This window comes from Dipodomys spectabilis, unplaced genomic scaffold (assembly GCF_019054845.1).
Source record: "Dipodomys spectabilis isolate Male_0828 unplaced genomic scaffold, ASM1905484v1 ptg000140l, whole genome shotgun sequence".
Lineage (NCBI taxonomy): Eukaryota > Metazoa > Chordata > Mammalia > Rodentia > Heteromyidae > Dipodomys > Dipodomys spectabilis.
The window spans coordinates 38,928,585-38,943,912 of record NW_024870817.1 but is presented as its reverse complement, the minus strand read 5'-3'; the positions used below and the strand labels follow the sequence as shown (position 1 = coordinate 38,943,912).

Below are 15,328 nucleotides of genomic sequence, written 5' to 3'. Positions count from 1 at the left end.
GTTGGACATTAATCTATATCTAGTCAGGCTTACCACCAGCCAACAATTTAAATACTCTGTTGCCATTGGTTTTAATTCCTTATCACTGTGAAAGAGATCTAAAAATAGGAAATAAAACAGAAATGAGAGCATCATACAGATAACCTCTGATTAATATCCTGGGGTATTTGTGGCATCGAATTGCATGTTGTCACTGGGTACTGGTGGTTCATGCCTGTAATCTTAACTACTCAGGAGGCTGAGATCTGAGGGTCCTAGTTCAAAGCCAGCCCCGGCAAGAAAGTCCATGAGACTGCTATCTCCACTTAACCACTAGAAAACTTGAAGTGGCACTATGGCTCAGGTGGTAGAGCACTAGCCTTAAGCTGAAGAGCTGAGGGAGAGTGCCCAGGCCCTGAGTTCAAGCCCCATGACCAACAAAAAATAAAAATAAATTGCATGTTGTTTAAACTATAGCTCCTTTTGATATCTAAGCTTCAGGACAGCCCTTCAACAGCAAACAAGTTTCTGTGATCACAGTGGGAAGCTTGGAAATCAGGACCCATAATTCAGAAAGAATTTGGCAGACCCAAGCAGTGGATAGATGTGGATATGGTAGTCTCCAGATGGAGAGATGATGGGTATAAGGATTGGTCAAACTCTCAATAGCTATGGAATGGTTTGTGAAACAAGTAAACATTCCCCTGAGAATTTCCAGAAATATGTAGGGAGGAGAACTTGGTAAAAGACGGTTCCTCCCTGAAGATAAATGAGTTGCTTATTAATGTGAATTGTGACCTCATTGACTGATGAAATTTAAAAAGCATACACTACATTAATTATATATTTTCTATGTTTTTTTCTTTATAATTGGGAGGACTAGTTGTCCAAGCTCTTCTAGCTCTTTTATCAAAGCACTACTTAATTTTTTCTTCACTTGCCACAAAAATTTTCTTTGGGAAAACCTTTCATCAGAAAAGAGAAGGAAAGAAATTTACAATGATTATAAATGCTTAATACACGAACGCCTATGAAAAAATTGAACAATTCAATTACTAACAGAAGATTCTAGTTTCATCTTAATGAAGGCAGAATCGCACATTTGGCATCAGAAAAGCCATGAAAAAAGATGGGAGCAGCAAAGTGATTAACTCAGTATGTGAGACACGGCAAGACTGGGCGTTGGAGCTGGGAGTGAGCTCTCTTGGAGAGGGAACTTCCCTTGAACTTTCTCCCCTACCATCTGGGGGACTAGCTTTTCTTTGCTCAGTTCATGGTACTAAGCAAATGGGTAATATTGTGTTCAGGGATGCTTCTAGGAGTATTTTGAAGAAGGTAATGTTCCTGTCCTCTTTTCTGAAGTTTGTTCATCCTTTTTTCAATGATTCAACTTTTCCATGTTACTAATGTAACATGAAATCTGCTCAGGGTCAACACCTGCTCTTACGAAAAAGTTTAGTTTCAATAACTTATATATAGTTTAAATGAAAATCATCGTGTTAATCACTTCCAGCTTCTGAGACCTATGTGGAACCCAAGAATTGTTTCTCCTGTCTTAAAAAAACATAACAAAACAAACAAATATATAAAATATAAAACAATAGCAACAAAAATCACGAGCTATCATAAAGAGTGTTTGTGAATCATTTCAAATCATAGTCTGGAGGTGGCTAGCTTCACTTTAATAGGAAAGGGTACAGACATACCCAAATGATATATAAGCTTTATATATTTCCAGTAGCCATGTTCATATTTTTCTTCCACTTCTTTGTTTCTTTCTTTTTTGTCAGTTTTGAGCTTGAACTCAGGGCCTGAGAGCTGTCCTTGAGCTTTTTTGCTCAAGGCAAGTGCTCTACCACTTTGACCCATGCTCCACTTCTGGGTTTTTGGTAATTAGTTGGAGATGAGTCTCATGAACTTTCCCGCTCAGGCTGGCTTTAAACTGTGATCCTCAGATCTCAGCCTCCAGAGTAGTTAGGATTACAGGTGTGACCCTGTTGGTTCATTGCCTAGCCAAAACAAAAGTCAAGTGAACAGGTCCTTGTAGATGAAAACCTCTCCATTTGAGACAGAAGTGCAAACCTTCACTGAGTGGCTAACTATCCTGAGATAAGCCTTTTTACCTTTTTGGACTCAGTTTCCTCTGCCAGCCAATACAATTTCAATGATTAAAAGAAACTAAAAGAAATGTCTAGCAGCCCATTTGTGTCCAATACAAAATCTCTCTGTGTTCTCTTCTGGGTAAAACCTTGTTGACATTAGAACATAATTTGGGAATAAAGAAGAAAATAAAGTCTCCTATTATGAACAAAAAGGATACACAGCAGGAAGTTGCTCTATAGAAAGGCTTCTGAGAACCCTGAACACATTTAGCGAAAAGTGGAAAATCTGACAACACTGTAGTCACAACATTTCTCTCCATAACAATGATTTTTCCTCCTCTTACTAAAATAGAGCAATTTTTATTGCCACAAACCCATGGGCATTACCAGTAATAAGGACAGAGTACGGTAGGATAACTCCTTAGGTAGCCTTAGTTTAAGATGAACACTACAGGAAGATGACTGCTGGTTCCCAGCACTTCCTGAATTGCCATGGATACCTGTCATCCACATCTAGAGCCTGCAGGTTACACTCAGGGACTTTTGCCAGGTCATTAATAATGTCACCGAAACCTGCAGCTGCTGCAATGTGTACACATGTCTTCCCACTCTCATCGTCATAGTTGATTATGGACGGGCCCCGGTGATGGCTCAGAATGATGGAACATAGAATTCGATTTCCACTCTGAAAAAGGGTCAGAGAAAGCCTATTATGAACAATACAGTGATTTTTATTTTTATTTTTTGTCAGTCACAGGGCTTGAACTCAGGGTCTGTGTGTTGTCCCTGAGCTCTTTTATTCAAGGCTAGTACTCTACCAGTTTGAGCCACTTTCAGTTTTCTGGGTGGTTAATTGGAGATAAGATTTTCACAGGAACTTTCCTGCTCAGGCTGGCTTTCAACCACGATCCTCAAATCTCAGCCTTCTGAGTAGCTAGGAAAACAGGCATGAGCCACCAGTGCTTGGCTTAACCCAGTGTTTGTTTAAGTTAAAAATTCAGAGTGAGGGGCTGGGAAGGTGGCCCAGTGGTAGAGTGATTGCCTTGCATGCATGAGACCCTGGGTTCGATTCCTCAGCACCACATAAGCAAAAAGCCGGAAGTGGCCCTGTGGCTCAAGTGGTAGAGCACTAGCCTTGAGCTGAAGAGCTGAGGGACAGCGCCCAGGCCCAGAGTTCAGGCCCCACAACCGGACCCAAAAAAAAAAAAAAAAATTCAGAGTGAATCCTAGCTACTCAGGAGGATGAGATCTGAGTATCACGGTTCAAAGCCAGCCCAGGCAGGAAAGTCCACGAAATTCTTATCTCCAATAAACCATTAGAAAACCAGAAATGGAGCTGAGACTCAAGCGGTAGAGCGCCCACCTTGAGCTGAAGAGCACAGGGACAGCGCCCAGGCCCAGAGTTCAAGGCCCACAACTGACCAAAAAAAAAAAAAAATTCAAAGTGAAAGATATAAGAGAAAGAAGAGAGAGAAGAAAAGGAACAGGTACACACACACACACACACACACACACACACACACACACACACACACACACAGTACTCAAATACTAGAGTCTTGCTCCATTCCTTTTCAGATAGAATCTTAGTTTTTTCCTAGGCCAATTTTATACCTTGGTTCCCATTCCTCCATTTCCTGAGTAGCTGAAACCACAAATGTGTGACATCATGTTCAGTTTGTTTTTGAGATAGTAGCTCATTAACTTTGTCCAGGCTGTCCTTAAACAGCACTCTTCCCGTGTCTGCCTCCTGGGTAGTTGCAACTATAGAAGACTGCCACCAAGCCTGACCTAGATAATATATTCTTTATAAATAATCTGTCAAAGGACAAAAATTACAATAATTGAAAGATTACTCCTTTTTTTCTTCCAATACTGAGGACCAGATCCAGGGGTTCATGCATGGTAGGCAAGCACTCTCGGTAAGCTACTTACCCAGCTCAGTTTAAAGTTTTAATTGGCTTTATTTTTCATGCTAAGATCAGCCAACCCTTAATTTCATGTCAATGGACTGAGCAAAGGACACCGTTTTCATAGACAAAAAATAACAATAAAAGCAGAAACAAAGAACAAAAGACCAAATGACCACTGCAAAGTTATTTCCCTTATTACGCTAAACAAAGAGCAGCATCAGAGCATGTTGTTGCTGTTTGTAACAGTAAAAGGATGTAGGATTAAAAGAGAAAGAATTTGCTGTCCTAACTATCGGCCTGTTGAGAAATTTGGCTACCATCATCTTTCTTTGGTTTCTTAGAAGGTCAGATAACAATTTAGTCTGGGACTTGTGACATGGAACTTCAGTGTGGTGATTCCATTGAGTTTTTAGTCTGTTCTGTTAGGACTTCGTGCAGAACTCTAGTTCAAAACAATAATTTTTGCTATAATTTTTACTTTATACCTTCAACAAATTTCAATTTGTCTCAACTCTCTGTAAGGAGTCTACCTCTCATTAGAGACAAATTGTCTTCTATAATTAGTGAATTAGTGATTGCAGGTATTAAAGTGCCATCAGAGCTAGCCCCATGGACCACTGGATGACAACTTGTTCATTAGCCCTATTCATTCAGCATCCTTGCTTCACTAAGGAGATGACCATGAAGAACATGGCACTGCTAATTCTAATGCTAACCAAATGCCTATGATGAACACCAAATAATGACACAATAATAGAAGAACAAAGCTTGTTCCTTTCATTCATTGGTATCTCTCTCTACCTGCCATGGTGATCTTTTTAAACAATTTTTTGAGATTGAGTGATTTCACAACTTTCACAGTAATGTGGGATAGTGATACTTAATTAATGTCACAAACACAAACACATTTTAACCTTCACAAGGCAAATTGTCATTATCATGGCCTATAAAGTTTGTGAGTTCTATGAGGTTTATTTCTTCCACATTGGGTGATATGTACATTTCTTTCCTTTGCTTAGTATAAACTGTTCCCTCTTTCCCTCTCATTCTGTCCCTCCCATCACTGCCCTGGAGTTGTTTACTTCATTTTCATCAATGTCCAGTGCAGCTGATGGGCCCCTCTGATGTATATTTTCCCATTTCCTCTGATTCTGTGCCCTTCTCCTCTCTTCCCTCAGATGTGCATATATATATATATATATATATATATATATATGTATGTATGTATGTATGTATAGCATATATGAGTTCAAGAACATGGAGTCATTTAGAAATTATATGACAAATTAAATGTCCTTTGTTTCTTGAGTCCTGTTTATTCTGTCATATCTCCTTGCATTTTTAATTTAACATCAACATGTCAGGGAGACCATGTGCCATTTGTCTCTGTGCCCTTGGCTTACCTCACTCAAAATGATTTGTTCTAGTTCCATCCATTTCCCTGTGAATGCCATTATTTTGCCCTTTCCAATGGCTATATAATATTCCATTGTATATAGGAAAGTTTGGATCCATTCATCTGTAGTGGGGCATCTGGGTTGTTTCCATATCTTGGCTACTGTGACCAGTGCAGCAATGAACATGGAGGTAGGTGCATATGTCCTTGTATCCTGCTTGCCATGGTGGTTTTTATGTGCTGTTTAGTGTGCTGCACCCTTGTGCAGTTGATTTCTACCATTGATGTGAATTCCGGTACTCTCACAGATGCCTAGAACCACTCTGTAATAGGGTGAATGCTTGATCTTGGCCTTCTCAGAATCTGTGCCAGGGTCTCCACTGGGAAAGGCCAAAGAATAGGCAGCCAAGAATCTGGCCTAAGGAGTCCCAAATGTGTGATTGGAGGACCTACAGTTTTATCAGATTGCATTTGTTTACAAAACAAATTGAGAACTTCCTGATGATAAATGCAAGCGCTGTCCCTTCCTCCCCCATCCCCACCCTGCAAGCATAGGGCTTCCTTCTAGCACTGGTCTCTCAATGGCTACCTGGTCATATAGCAGAACACTCCCCTCACATACTCTCTTATGTGCCCTTCCTCTCTTCTTCCCTCCCTTGTCTAACAAGAACTCGTAAGCCACTTTGATTGACTGTTCGGCTCTATGGCATGCCTGTCTTTAGAAGTTTGCTTCACTCAAGAGGTCATTTATCAAGCCTTCTTCAGGTTCTTACATTTGATGTTTCTACATATGTTTTGAAGGGATTCGAAATACATTTCAAACAGTCAAGATACTTTTCTTGGAAAGCATTAGCCACTGGAGAAGGGAAACAGAAAAGAATGCCAGCTCAGTCAATTATTTTGTTCACAACTTCTTGGAAGAGTAAAGGAATTCAGGTTGCCAAGGTGATCCGAAGGGCAAAACACCCCGTTACAATTTCCCCTCTTTGTGGCAGAGGGAGTATTGGGACAGATGGAGAAAACAAATCACACCCCTCTCCCCATCCTCCTCCTCCTTTCCTGACCCTTGGGAGTCACTTGGAAGTGGTAAACTGGAAGTGGCAGTCACTTGGAATAGGGGCTTCTGCGCATCCTCTGCATCCATCTGTTTTGGAAGTCTGAGCAGCCAGTAATGGCTTCTTAGGAGCTCACACATCACACACTGCCCCTCTGAATAGACTGAAATAACTTACCCCACTTCCTTCCCACTTTTTCTCCAAAATGCCTTCTGTCTTGAATTTTCCAGACAATTTCTTTGCCTATATCTTCATCTTAACTTGAACCATTATCATCTGAATTTTCTTTTTTTCTTTTAGTTGTGGAGCTTGAACTCTGGGTCTGGGTGCTGTCCCTGAGCTCTTCAGCCCAAGGCGAGTGCTCTACCACTTGAGCCACAGTGCTACTTCTGGTTTTCTGGTGGTTAACTGGAGTTAAGAGTCTCAGTGACTTTTCTGCCTGGGCTGGCTTTGAACTGCGATCCTTAGATCTCAGTCTTCTGAGTATCTAGGATTACAAGAGTGAGTCACCAGCTCTAGGCATCTGGTTCTTTTTTTCAGTGCTGGGATAGAAGCTTAAGAGCTTCACCCATGCTAGATAAACCCTCTACTACTAAGCTTCATTCCAGACTCCTTTTCCTTTTAACAAGATCTTTGAAGGACTTAGAGTGGTTGATGCATCTACCGAGAAATGTAAATGCACCTGTGCATCCATGTGTGGCACCTATCTAAACCATTCCATGCAGTAATTATTTAATCCTGATAAGGCATGTAAAAGTCATCATTACTCTCATATTGTAGAGGTTAGAGAATAAGGTCCCAGAGGGATTAAGTAAGTAACTTTCCCAAGGTCCCAACTAAGGAATGGCCAAGCCAGAATGGATTGGGCAGGATCCCTGGGCTTCACCCTGTTCTTCTATGTCTGATGACAGGAGTAGTCTTGCATGCTGACAGTTGAGAAACAAAAGGAAAAACTGTTGCTGAACTCCACACATCAGTAGCAGTGAAGTGTACCATACCAGCTGAGCCTTCTTTATAGAACTAAGCTCTACACATTTCAATCCTTTCCCAGGAAGGTTGCTATGGTGCTCCTCCCTAAAATTTGAGGACTGCTTTGAGCCAAAGCCCTGGGTGGCCATCGCTTAATGAGCACATTATCTTTTAAATACTCTGGACTTGGTGTCAGGCAGAGGGGGTCCAAACCTAGAGGTAAAGGAGTGTTGTAGAGGTCAGAAAGTGCCAGAAGAGAAGAAATGAGGATGCTGCAAAGATGGAAGAAAGGAAGAGGGAGCTTACATTTGGTGGCAATGTGAAACTTGGAAAACTATGTCAGAATAAATCTCTCCTTCTGTTAGAATTGGGTATTTTAATACTCTTCTTCCTGATTCAGCAAATAGAAAAACAATAAGGACATATTTGAACTACAATACCATCAATCAACTGTGTATAATTGACATATTTTGACCATTTCACCCAATTAATACAAACTATATATATATATAAGTGACAATATTTTTATGCTATATACAGTACCACCATAAAAGAAAAACCCTAAAAGTCTCCTGATCATAAAATATCACAGAACCCTGAATATACGATCATCACTCAATCTGCCATCAAGAGAGGCTGCGTTTGTAGGTATTGCATCACCATAACATAACCATATCCTCAAAGACACATTCTTAACAAGCTCATACAGAACATTCTAGTCGATAAGATAGGAGAGTTTACATTCAGTAAGACAGTAATAATAGTTATTGTACATATCATGTTGTCCTAAACCCTGGGTTGGGCAGCCAGAGCAGGATTATACATCTGTTTATTTGCTTTTGCTTCCCCCGCCTTCTGTGTTTTGTTCACAGGAAGTCCACAAAGTTGCCTTTATGTACTCTGAAAAGTTTGAAAACTGAGTCATATTTGTTTGACCTGTTATGAAGCAGGAGAGTTCATGAAGCCTGATTCAGAAAAAGCCTTCCCAAGGACAAAAGTGAATTAATATACAATAATTTCACTACCAGTGGATTAGTTAAAAAAAAAAAAAAAAAGCTAAAACCTAATATTGGGACTGTGAATACTACTTATTCTATTCAATTTTTGAAGGGTGTCTAGCATGAGGCCTATTTCCGGTGTTGTTACAAAATATTTGAGGCAAACAATTTGAAAGTAGGAAAGATTTTTTCAGCTTATATCTTTTCAAGTTTCAGGCCATGAGTGGCTGGCTTCTTTGACTTGGAGCCTATGTAAGGCAGGATGCCAGGGCAGGGAGCACATGGTAGAGCAAAACTGTTCTGTTTCATGGAGGCCGGGAGGCAAAGAGAAACAGGAAGGGCCTGAGATTTCAGCCTTCTTCAAGGGCATGCACTTAAGAATCTAACTTCCTTCCCCTAGTTCCTGCCTTCCCAGAGATTCCAACCTCCCCCCCACCCCCATAATGCCACAGGCTGATGACCAAGCCTTTATTATCATATATTTAACATATAGAGGGAACATATCAGATCCAAACCTTAACTTCCATTCAGGAGGCAGAAGCCTTAAAAGGCAAGCTAAGCTAAAGCAGATTTCATGGAGCAATCGGCTCCTGGCATACAGTTGTAGAGAAGCTGATGATGAGCAAGAATGAAGGAAAACAGAGACAGTCCAAGAGTAGGTACAAGGGAAGAAAGGGGTAGCAATAGTGAAGAACAGAAAGGGAACCAAAAAGTGATGGGTACAATTCAGTTGTTTGGCTTTGCGCATAGTTCATGAGGCTCATTACTCAAATGTTTATTTATCATGCAGAAAATATTTATTCAGAGTTTACTCTTGCTTTACTTCAGCAGAACATTTCCCGTCATGGGTTTAGCAAGGAATACACAACTGGGCTACATGGAGATCCTATCTTGTCAGACAGTGAGCACCAAACTCCAGACTTCTTCACACTAACACAGCCAGGGAGGAGTTTGTTTTTCCCACAGGAAGCATTAGCAACTTTGAGAGATGAAGTAGCTCAGTTGTGGGCCTCACCTTCTCACCATTTCTGTCTTCTGACTCCAGGACAGTCAGACCCAAGCTTTTGTGTTCTGCCACTGATGGAATCCAGGCTAGGCCAAAAATCCTTGACCCAAAGAGGATAACTGTGAGGGTGGTTGAGACTCCAAACCCTCTAAAGGATATTATTCCTTTTCCCCCCTGCCTAGCCTCAAACCTTCGCTTCTCACGTGTTCACACTACACAGATTTGCACATCTTCATTCTACTATGTCTACTATGCCTGGCTCTTGGTGAATTTGGGGGCCCGTGGTTTAGACATATAACTAAATCACATAGGCTAACACACTGGTACCTCTAAGCATACTCACCATCATGAAACAAGCAATAACAGCATATTCTGTATTGGAACTTCCTCCAAAAGAAGCATGAGAAATTCTATGGCCCAAATGGTATTTGTATGCCCTTGGAGCAAGGTATGAGTGCTCTGTGCACTTGTGTCTTATTTGGGACCTGAAATACTAGAATAAATGACTTATGTGGCCCCTTCCAGCTCAAAGATTCTTTGTTGTTCTATTTCTTTTCTTTCCTTAAAAATTTTTGACAGTGCTGGGAGGGTGGCTCAGTGGTAGAGCGCTTGCCTTGCATGCATGAGGCCCTTGGTTCGATCCCCCAGCACCACATAAGCAAAAAAAAAAAAAAAAAAAAAAAAAAAATTTTGACAGCATGCTGCTATGTAGTCCAGACTAGCTTAGCATTCATTATGTAGCCCAGGCTGGTGTAGAACTACAATCCTGTTTCAGCCTTCTGAATACTGAGATTATAGGCATGTACCTTCTGGTTCAAAGGTTGTTTTCTTTCTTTCTCTCTTATGAGCTGTAGCCACTGGCAACTGTCATTTATACTTACCTTTTTGCATTTTGATTTTATTTGGAATTAAAATATAATTACAGAATTTTGATCCAGGTCAAATGGTTGACATAATTAACTCTCTCTGTATGTTTAATTTCTTTAATGATACACTAAATGAACAAATGCAAAATAATTATTTCATTTTAGTGCAGTATTTTCCTTCTAGCTCCCATTGAAGGAATATGGAAATAAAAGTGATTCTGAGGAATATCCCAAGTGAAGTCATTTTCTACTGAGTTAAGACAGGGCCCTAGTGGTGAATTGTGAGTGAATCCATACCCCACTTACTGCCCTGCCATGATGCCCAGAATTCTTATGATCAAAGAAACGAATTCGAACGAAAGCACTGGTACTCTTAGGAGCCTGGTGTGAAGTGAAGTTATAGGATAAAGGACTGACGCCAACATTTTAGAGAAAGGGGGAGTTAGAGAATCCATGGCATCACAGAATAGAAACCTTGGTAGGAAGCAGCTCTGGAATCATAAAGCAATCTGCAGCTGATATATTGATGAAAGCTTTTTGTGGACGAGTCAGGATTTATAAACTTTAGAGGGACCCAGCTAAAGAGTGAGAGACCCATACTTTTGTGAGTTTTACCTCTCCAGGCATGACCAGGTTCTCATAATAAATATCAATCACCTTCCTCAGATCTCAGCCTCCTAAGTAGCGAAGATTACAGGCTTGAGTCACTGGTTTCTGGTGACAATGGAATAACATTCAGCAATAAAGAGAAATGAGCTATCAAGCCATGAAAACACATAGAGGAAACCAAATGACATAGAGGAAATCTAAACAACTGTCACAGGGAGAATGGAACATTACTCAACATAGAGTCAAACTCCTTGTTCTGACAGGAGTGCATGAATAATGACAATGATCTGTTATAGGAGATGACCAGTTACTAAGGGACCTGGATCATGGAAACAGAACTAGAACTTAGTTTATTTTGGGGCCCAATGTTTAGAATCCTCATTGCTTCGGTCATCTGGGTCAAATACAAATCACTGTAGCTTTAAATGGGATCTGTCTGGTTCAAGAGAAATGAAGGAAGTTGAGCAAAAGGAAGAAACAACAATGGGAAACAGATGCATGTGGAAAAACTTTAAAAGGAGCACAATGTGGGTCTCATGTTATAAAAGAGCAAGAAGAGGAAAGAAGCCAAGTAAAACTAGAACTTCAACTGTCATTCAGAGTTACTCGTAGTCTTTACCATGTAAAGGAAAAAATATACACCTTCTGATTTTTAACTGCAAGCCACGAGGGAGGAAAAGGGAGTGCCAGTCATTCAGAGTAGTCACTGAAGTAGCCAACGATTTTCACTAATTAAAAAAGGCAGTGGAGTCCTTCCTTAGCAGAATGAATACAAACATACTCATTCACCCATGCATACAATACTGAATTGTGGGGAGGATTAAAAGAACTTTACTATGAATACCTCTTGTATGAAACACACGGTAGATCCTGAAGGAATACTTATGAAGTAATAGAATAAATAAATGAGGACGGCGTTACACTTTTACAATCACAATCAAAATGTAAGCACCATAGGTATGAATAGGCAAAGTATTGGCTTGTGTTTGGACAAATTCATTTCTCCTAGTGTCCCCAATCCTAGTGGTATATTATACCTCCTAGAAGAAGAAATCTTGAAAAGTTATTGATGCCTGGGGCCCTCTCTAGGGAACTGGAATGAGAGTTGGAACCTGACCATTAGTGTTGTTTAAGAGTTCTTCAGGTGGGGTTGGGAAGGTGGCTCAGTGGTAGAGTGCTTGCCTTGCATGCATGAGGCCCTCAGCACCACATAAGCAGAAAAAGCTGGAAGTGGTGCTGTGGCTCAAGTGGTAGAGCACTAACTTTGTGCTGAAGAGCTGAGGGACAGCACCCAGGCCCAGAATTCAGGCCCCACCACCAGCAAAAAAAAAAAAAAGAGTTCTTCAGGTGATTCTAAAAAAGTGTGGAAAGTTGAAAGCGGTATTAGAGAGATGGACTATCAAGCTATGGGTATGATAAACCAAGTCTTCAAAGAGGCAGTAAGAATAAAACGATCATCTGGTCCAATTCCATAGCACTTTATGTGTCACCGCCAGAGGCATGTCACATGCATACATTCCAAAGATCCTTAGATAGTTAAGGCACATAGGTGTTAGTGAGTTGCCTCTGGCCAAACTCTATGTTACACACACTTAGGTCTTCTAAGTTGAACGTGTTGTTCTTCTGGTTATGCCGAACTGCCTCTTAGAGGATAAAGAACAGAAGGTCTGGAAACTAGGAATGCTGTTTTACAAGCTCTGCTGCTGGTTCCATTGCAAAGGTAAGTCTATGGCAGCCATTCTAAATCTGTATTGAGTTGGGGATTGGGGAAGCTGAGGCAGCATGCCAGGTGGAATTATGTGGGGGAATCATCTGAGATTTTCCCAAATGCACATACCTACCACAACTAGGGAACTGAGGGCAGGGTACAGAGAGTGAATATACAGCACGTGCCTGACTCTGTCTCATTTTCCCTTAGCTGAGAACCATTGTGCATGGGCATTCCTTAGGGAGCAGAGACATACAGTTCCCCTATGTGAACCCTTGACTAGCCAGAGGCCAGCTCTGGGACTCCTGGGAAGAGACTGGCATGGAGGGGGTAGGACAGTTGATTAGATATTGAAAATATGTAGGAAGGGACCAATGGCAGGTGGAGATGACAAAAACAAGTTTTGCTCACTTTTCTGTGTGTCTTACTCAAGGCTAGCTCTGGCGCACAGCAACTGAAGCCAATTTAGAAGGACAAAAATCAGAGCAGTTTCCGAATCACTTCTGTTTTCCCCTTACCTCAAGCACATGTGGCAGTTCTGAAAGTGCCAGGTGTCTACCTCTGCTGTGCTTGGCACAAGAAAACACTGAGTGAAACCACATTTGGGTGGCAGAAACTACTCTCATGAGAATGCTGGCAATGGTTTCAAGAAGGTACCTGAGTGGATTGATAAAAACAGACAGTGGGTGTAGGTAAGATCAAAGACTAGAGTGGGCTAGGAAGTGTGCTGAAGGAAATTCAGTTCTACTCTCCTCGAAGGAGGTAGTACAAGATTCCATTGTAAATGTGGGACTAGTGAATCATTCCCCGTGAAAACAGAAAGCACAGCAGGACCTGGTAGCATCATCTTTCTTCTACCTCATTCTCAGTTTACCCTGTTGGACTCAAGATTTTGCAGGCCTATTGAGATGTATGTGGCCTTATGGACTGACAGAGACTCCCTCCTGGTATGATAATGCAGGGCATGGACCACTTTTATCATTGTTTAGTACAGAATACAGAATCACCTGCAATGATGCCCAGTGGAGGGTTGGGACGGAAGAAAGAGTGCTTCATTGATTTTGAAAGGGTTTCCCCAGTAATCCTTTGAAGATTGCCATGAGCTAGTGGCAAACATTGGGATGGAGAGTGAGAATGAAGTGTGTGTGTGTGAGAGGGGAAAGGGAGAAGGGAGAGGGAGGGAGGGAGGGAGAGGGAAAGAGATTGAAGTGGAGGAGAAGAGAGATCAAAGTGTAGGGGGAGAGAAACAAGGTAATGCCTCCATTGTAATAGATTTGTTGTTGCTCCCTACCGCCCCCCCCCCCAGTATGGAAAGAGGGGAGTAACTTTCTTGCTCTATTTTATATATATATATATATATATATATATATATATATATATATATACACACACACATATATATTACCAATACTAAGGTTATTACCTCTTTGAATATTCCATCTTTCGTATTTGACTTAAGAAAATTGCCAACCCCACTTTACACCAGTTAATCCTGAGACAAGCCCATTGGCCAGCTTCTCACCTGGACTGCCCAGTGGAGAGCAGTTTTAAAGTCCTTATCCACAAGGGTAGGGTCTGCCCCTTTCTTCAACAGCATTTGGGTGTGTTGAGGCCGGTTGTGGAAAGCTGCCCAGTGGAGTGGTGTCATTCCCTGTGAAACAACCATCAGAGGGGGCAGAGATGAGCACAGGCTCCCAGGCAGGAGACAGGAGTTTACGCTTTCTCTCCAGACTCAAGACAAGGACGTCACCAAATTGGTTTGGTTGCTGCGTATAAGTTTACTCATTCATGAAGGCAATCTAGACTCCATGGATGTTTGTTGAGCTTCTGCTTTTTGTGAGGCAATTAGCTGTTGAGGATACAAAAGTGAATACAAGAAACAAGACCCTTGCCCTCCTCAGAGGTTCATTGTAGTGAAGGGATAGAAAACAAATTTATACAAATTTATATAGTAATAAAAATTACATAATAAAATTATACAATGATTCCCAGACTGCTAAATGCCAGGAAGTGTGCACACAGGGACCTGGGTTGGAATGTAACCAGGAGGATGGACCTGATATGAGTAGGACACTATGAAAAGATTTGGAAGACTAGAGCATCCAGTACCAAGTCACAGAGGTAGAGAACATGCTTAAGAATATGTTGCTAGCATGTAAAGTCTTCCCACAGGGTACGGGCATGTCTGACTATTGTGTTTTTTTGTGTGTTTGCCTAGAACAGAGACCATGTGAGTAGCTATTGAATGAATGAATGAATGAAGTAGCAGAGGGGGAGAGGAATACCAGGTAAGGTTGGAGAGGCAAGCACAGGCTGATCCTGGGTGGGAGTATGAGTTTAAGATGCCTTACATTAAGATGTAAAAGGTGCAAAGGGAATTTGCAAATGACATGGAGATAAAGTAACACTGCCTTGGTCTTGTCTGTCTCACAGGATGAGCTGAGTTGGAGAAGATGGCCTCTGCCTAGTCATAAATGCAGTAATTAACAACCAAGAGCTAATATTTATTGATTCAGAGAATTACATATGTATATTATATAATATCTTAATACTCTAAACCATCTGCTAGAGTGAGTAGACAGGACTACTCTTTACCAAACTCTATTTCCTCTTCCTCTGCTGTATATAGTCAGACTCCATCCAAGCCACCAATGACACGTGACTGAGTCCTGATCATTGGATAGAATGGGTTGAGAATCCCTTCAAGGCTTGGCCTATAAAACAAAA

At 41.2% G+C, this 15,328-nt stretch overlaps 1 protein-coding gene across 1 annotated transcript in view; it reads right to left on the bottom strand.

Annotated features, from left to right (window-relative positions):
* Ankrd55 (ankyrin repeat domain 55) overlaps positions 1 to 15,328 on the bottom strand; it is an 82,374-nt gene that overhangs the window by 17,032 nt on the left and 50,014 nt on the right. The window contains exons 7-8 of the mRNA XM_042691122.1: positions 14,124 to 14,252; positions 2,582 to 2,766 (exon numbers count right to left, since the gene is read on the bottom strand). Coding sequence (XP_042547056.1) covers positions 2,582 to 2,766; positions 14,124 to 14,252 — 314 coding nt within the window. The remainder of the gene's footprint in view (positions 1 to 2,581; positions 2,767 to 14,123; positions 14,253 to 15,328) is intronic.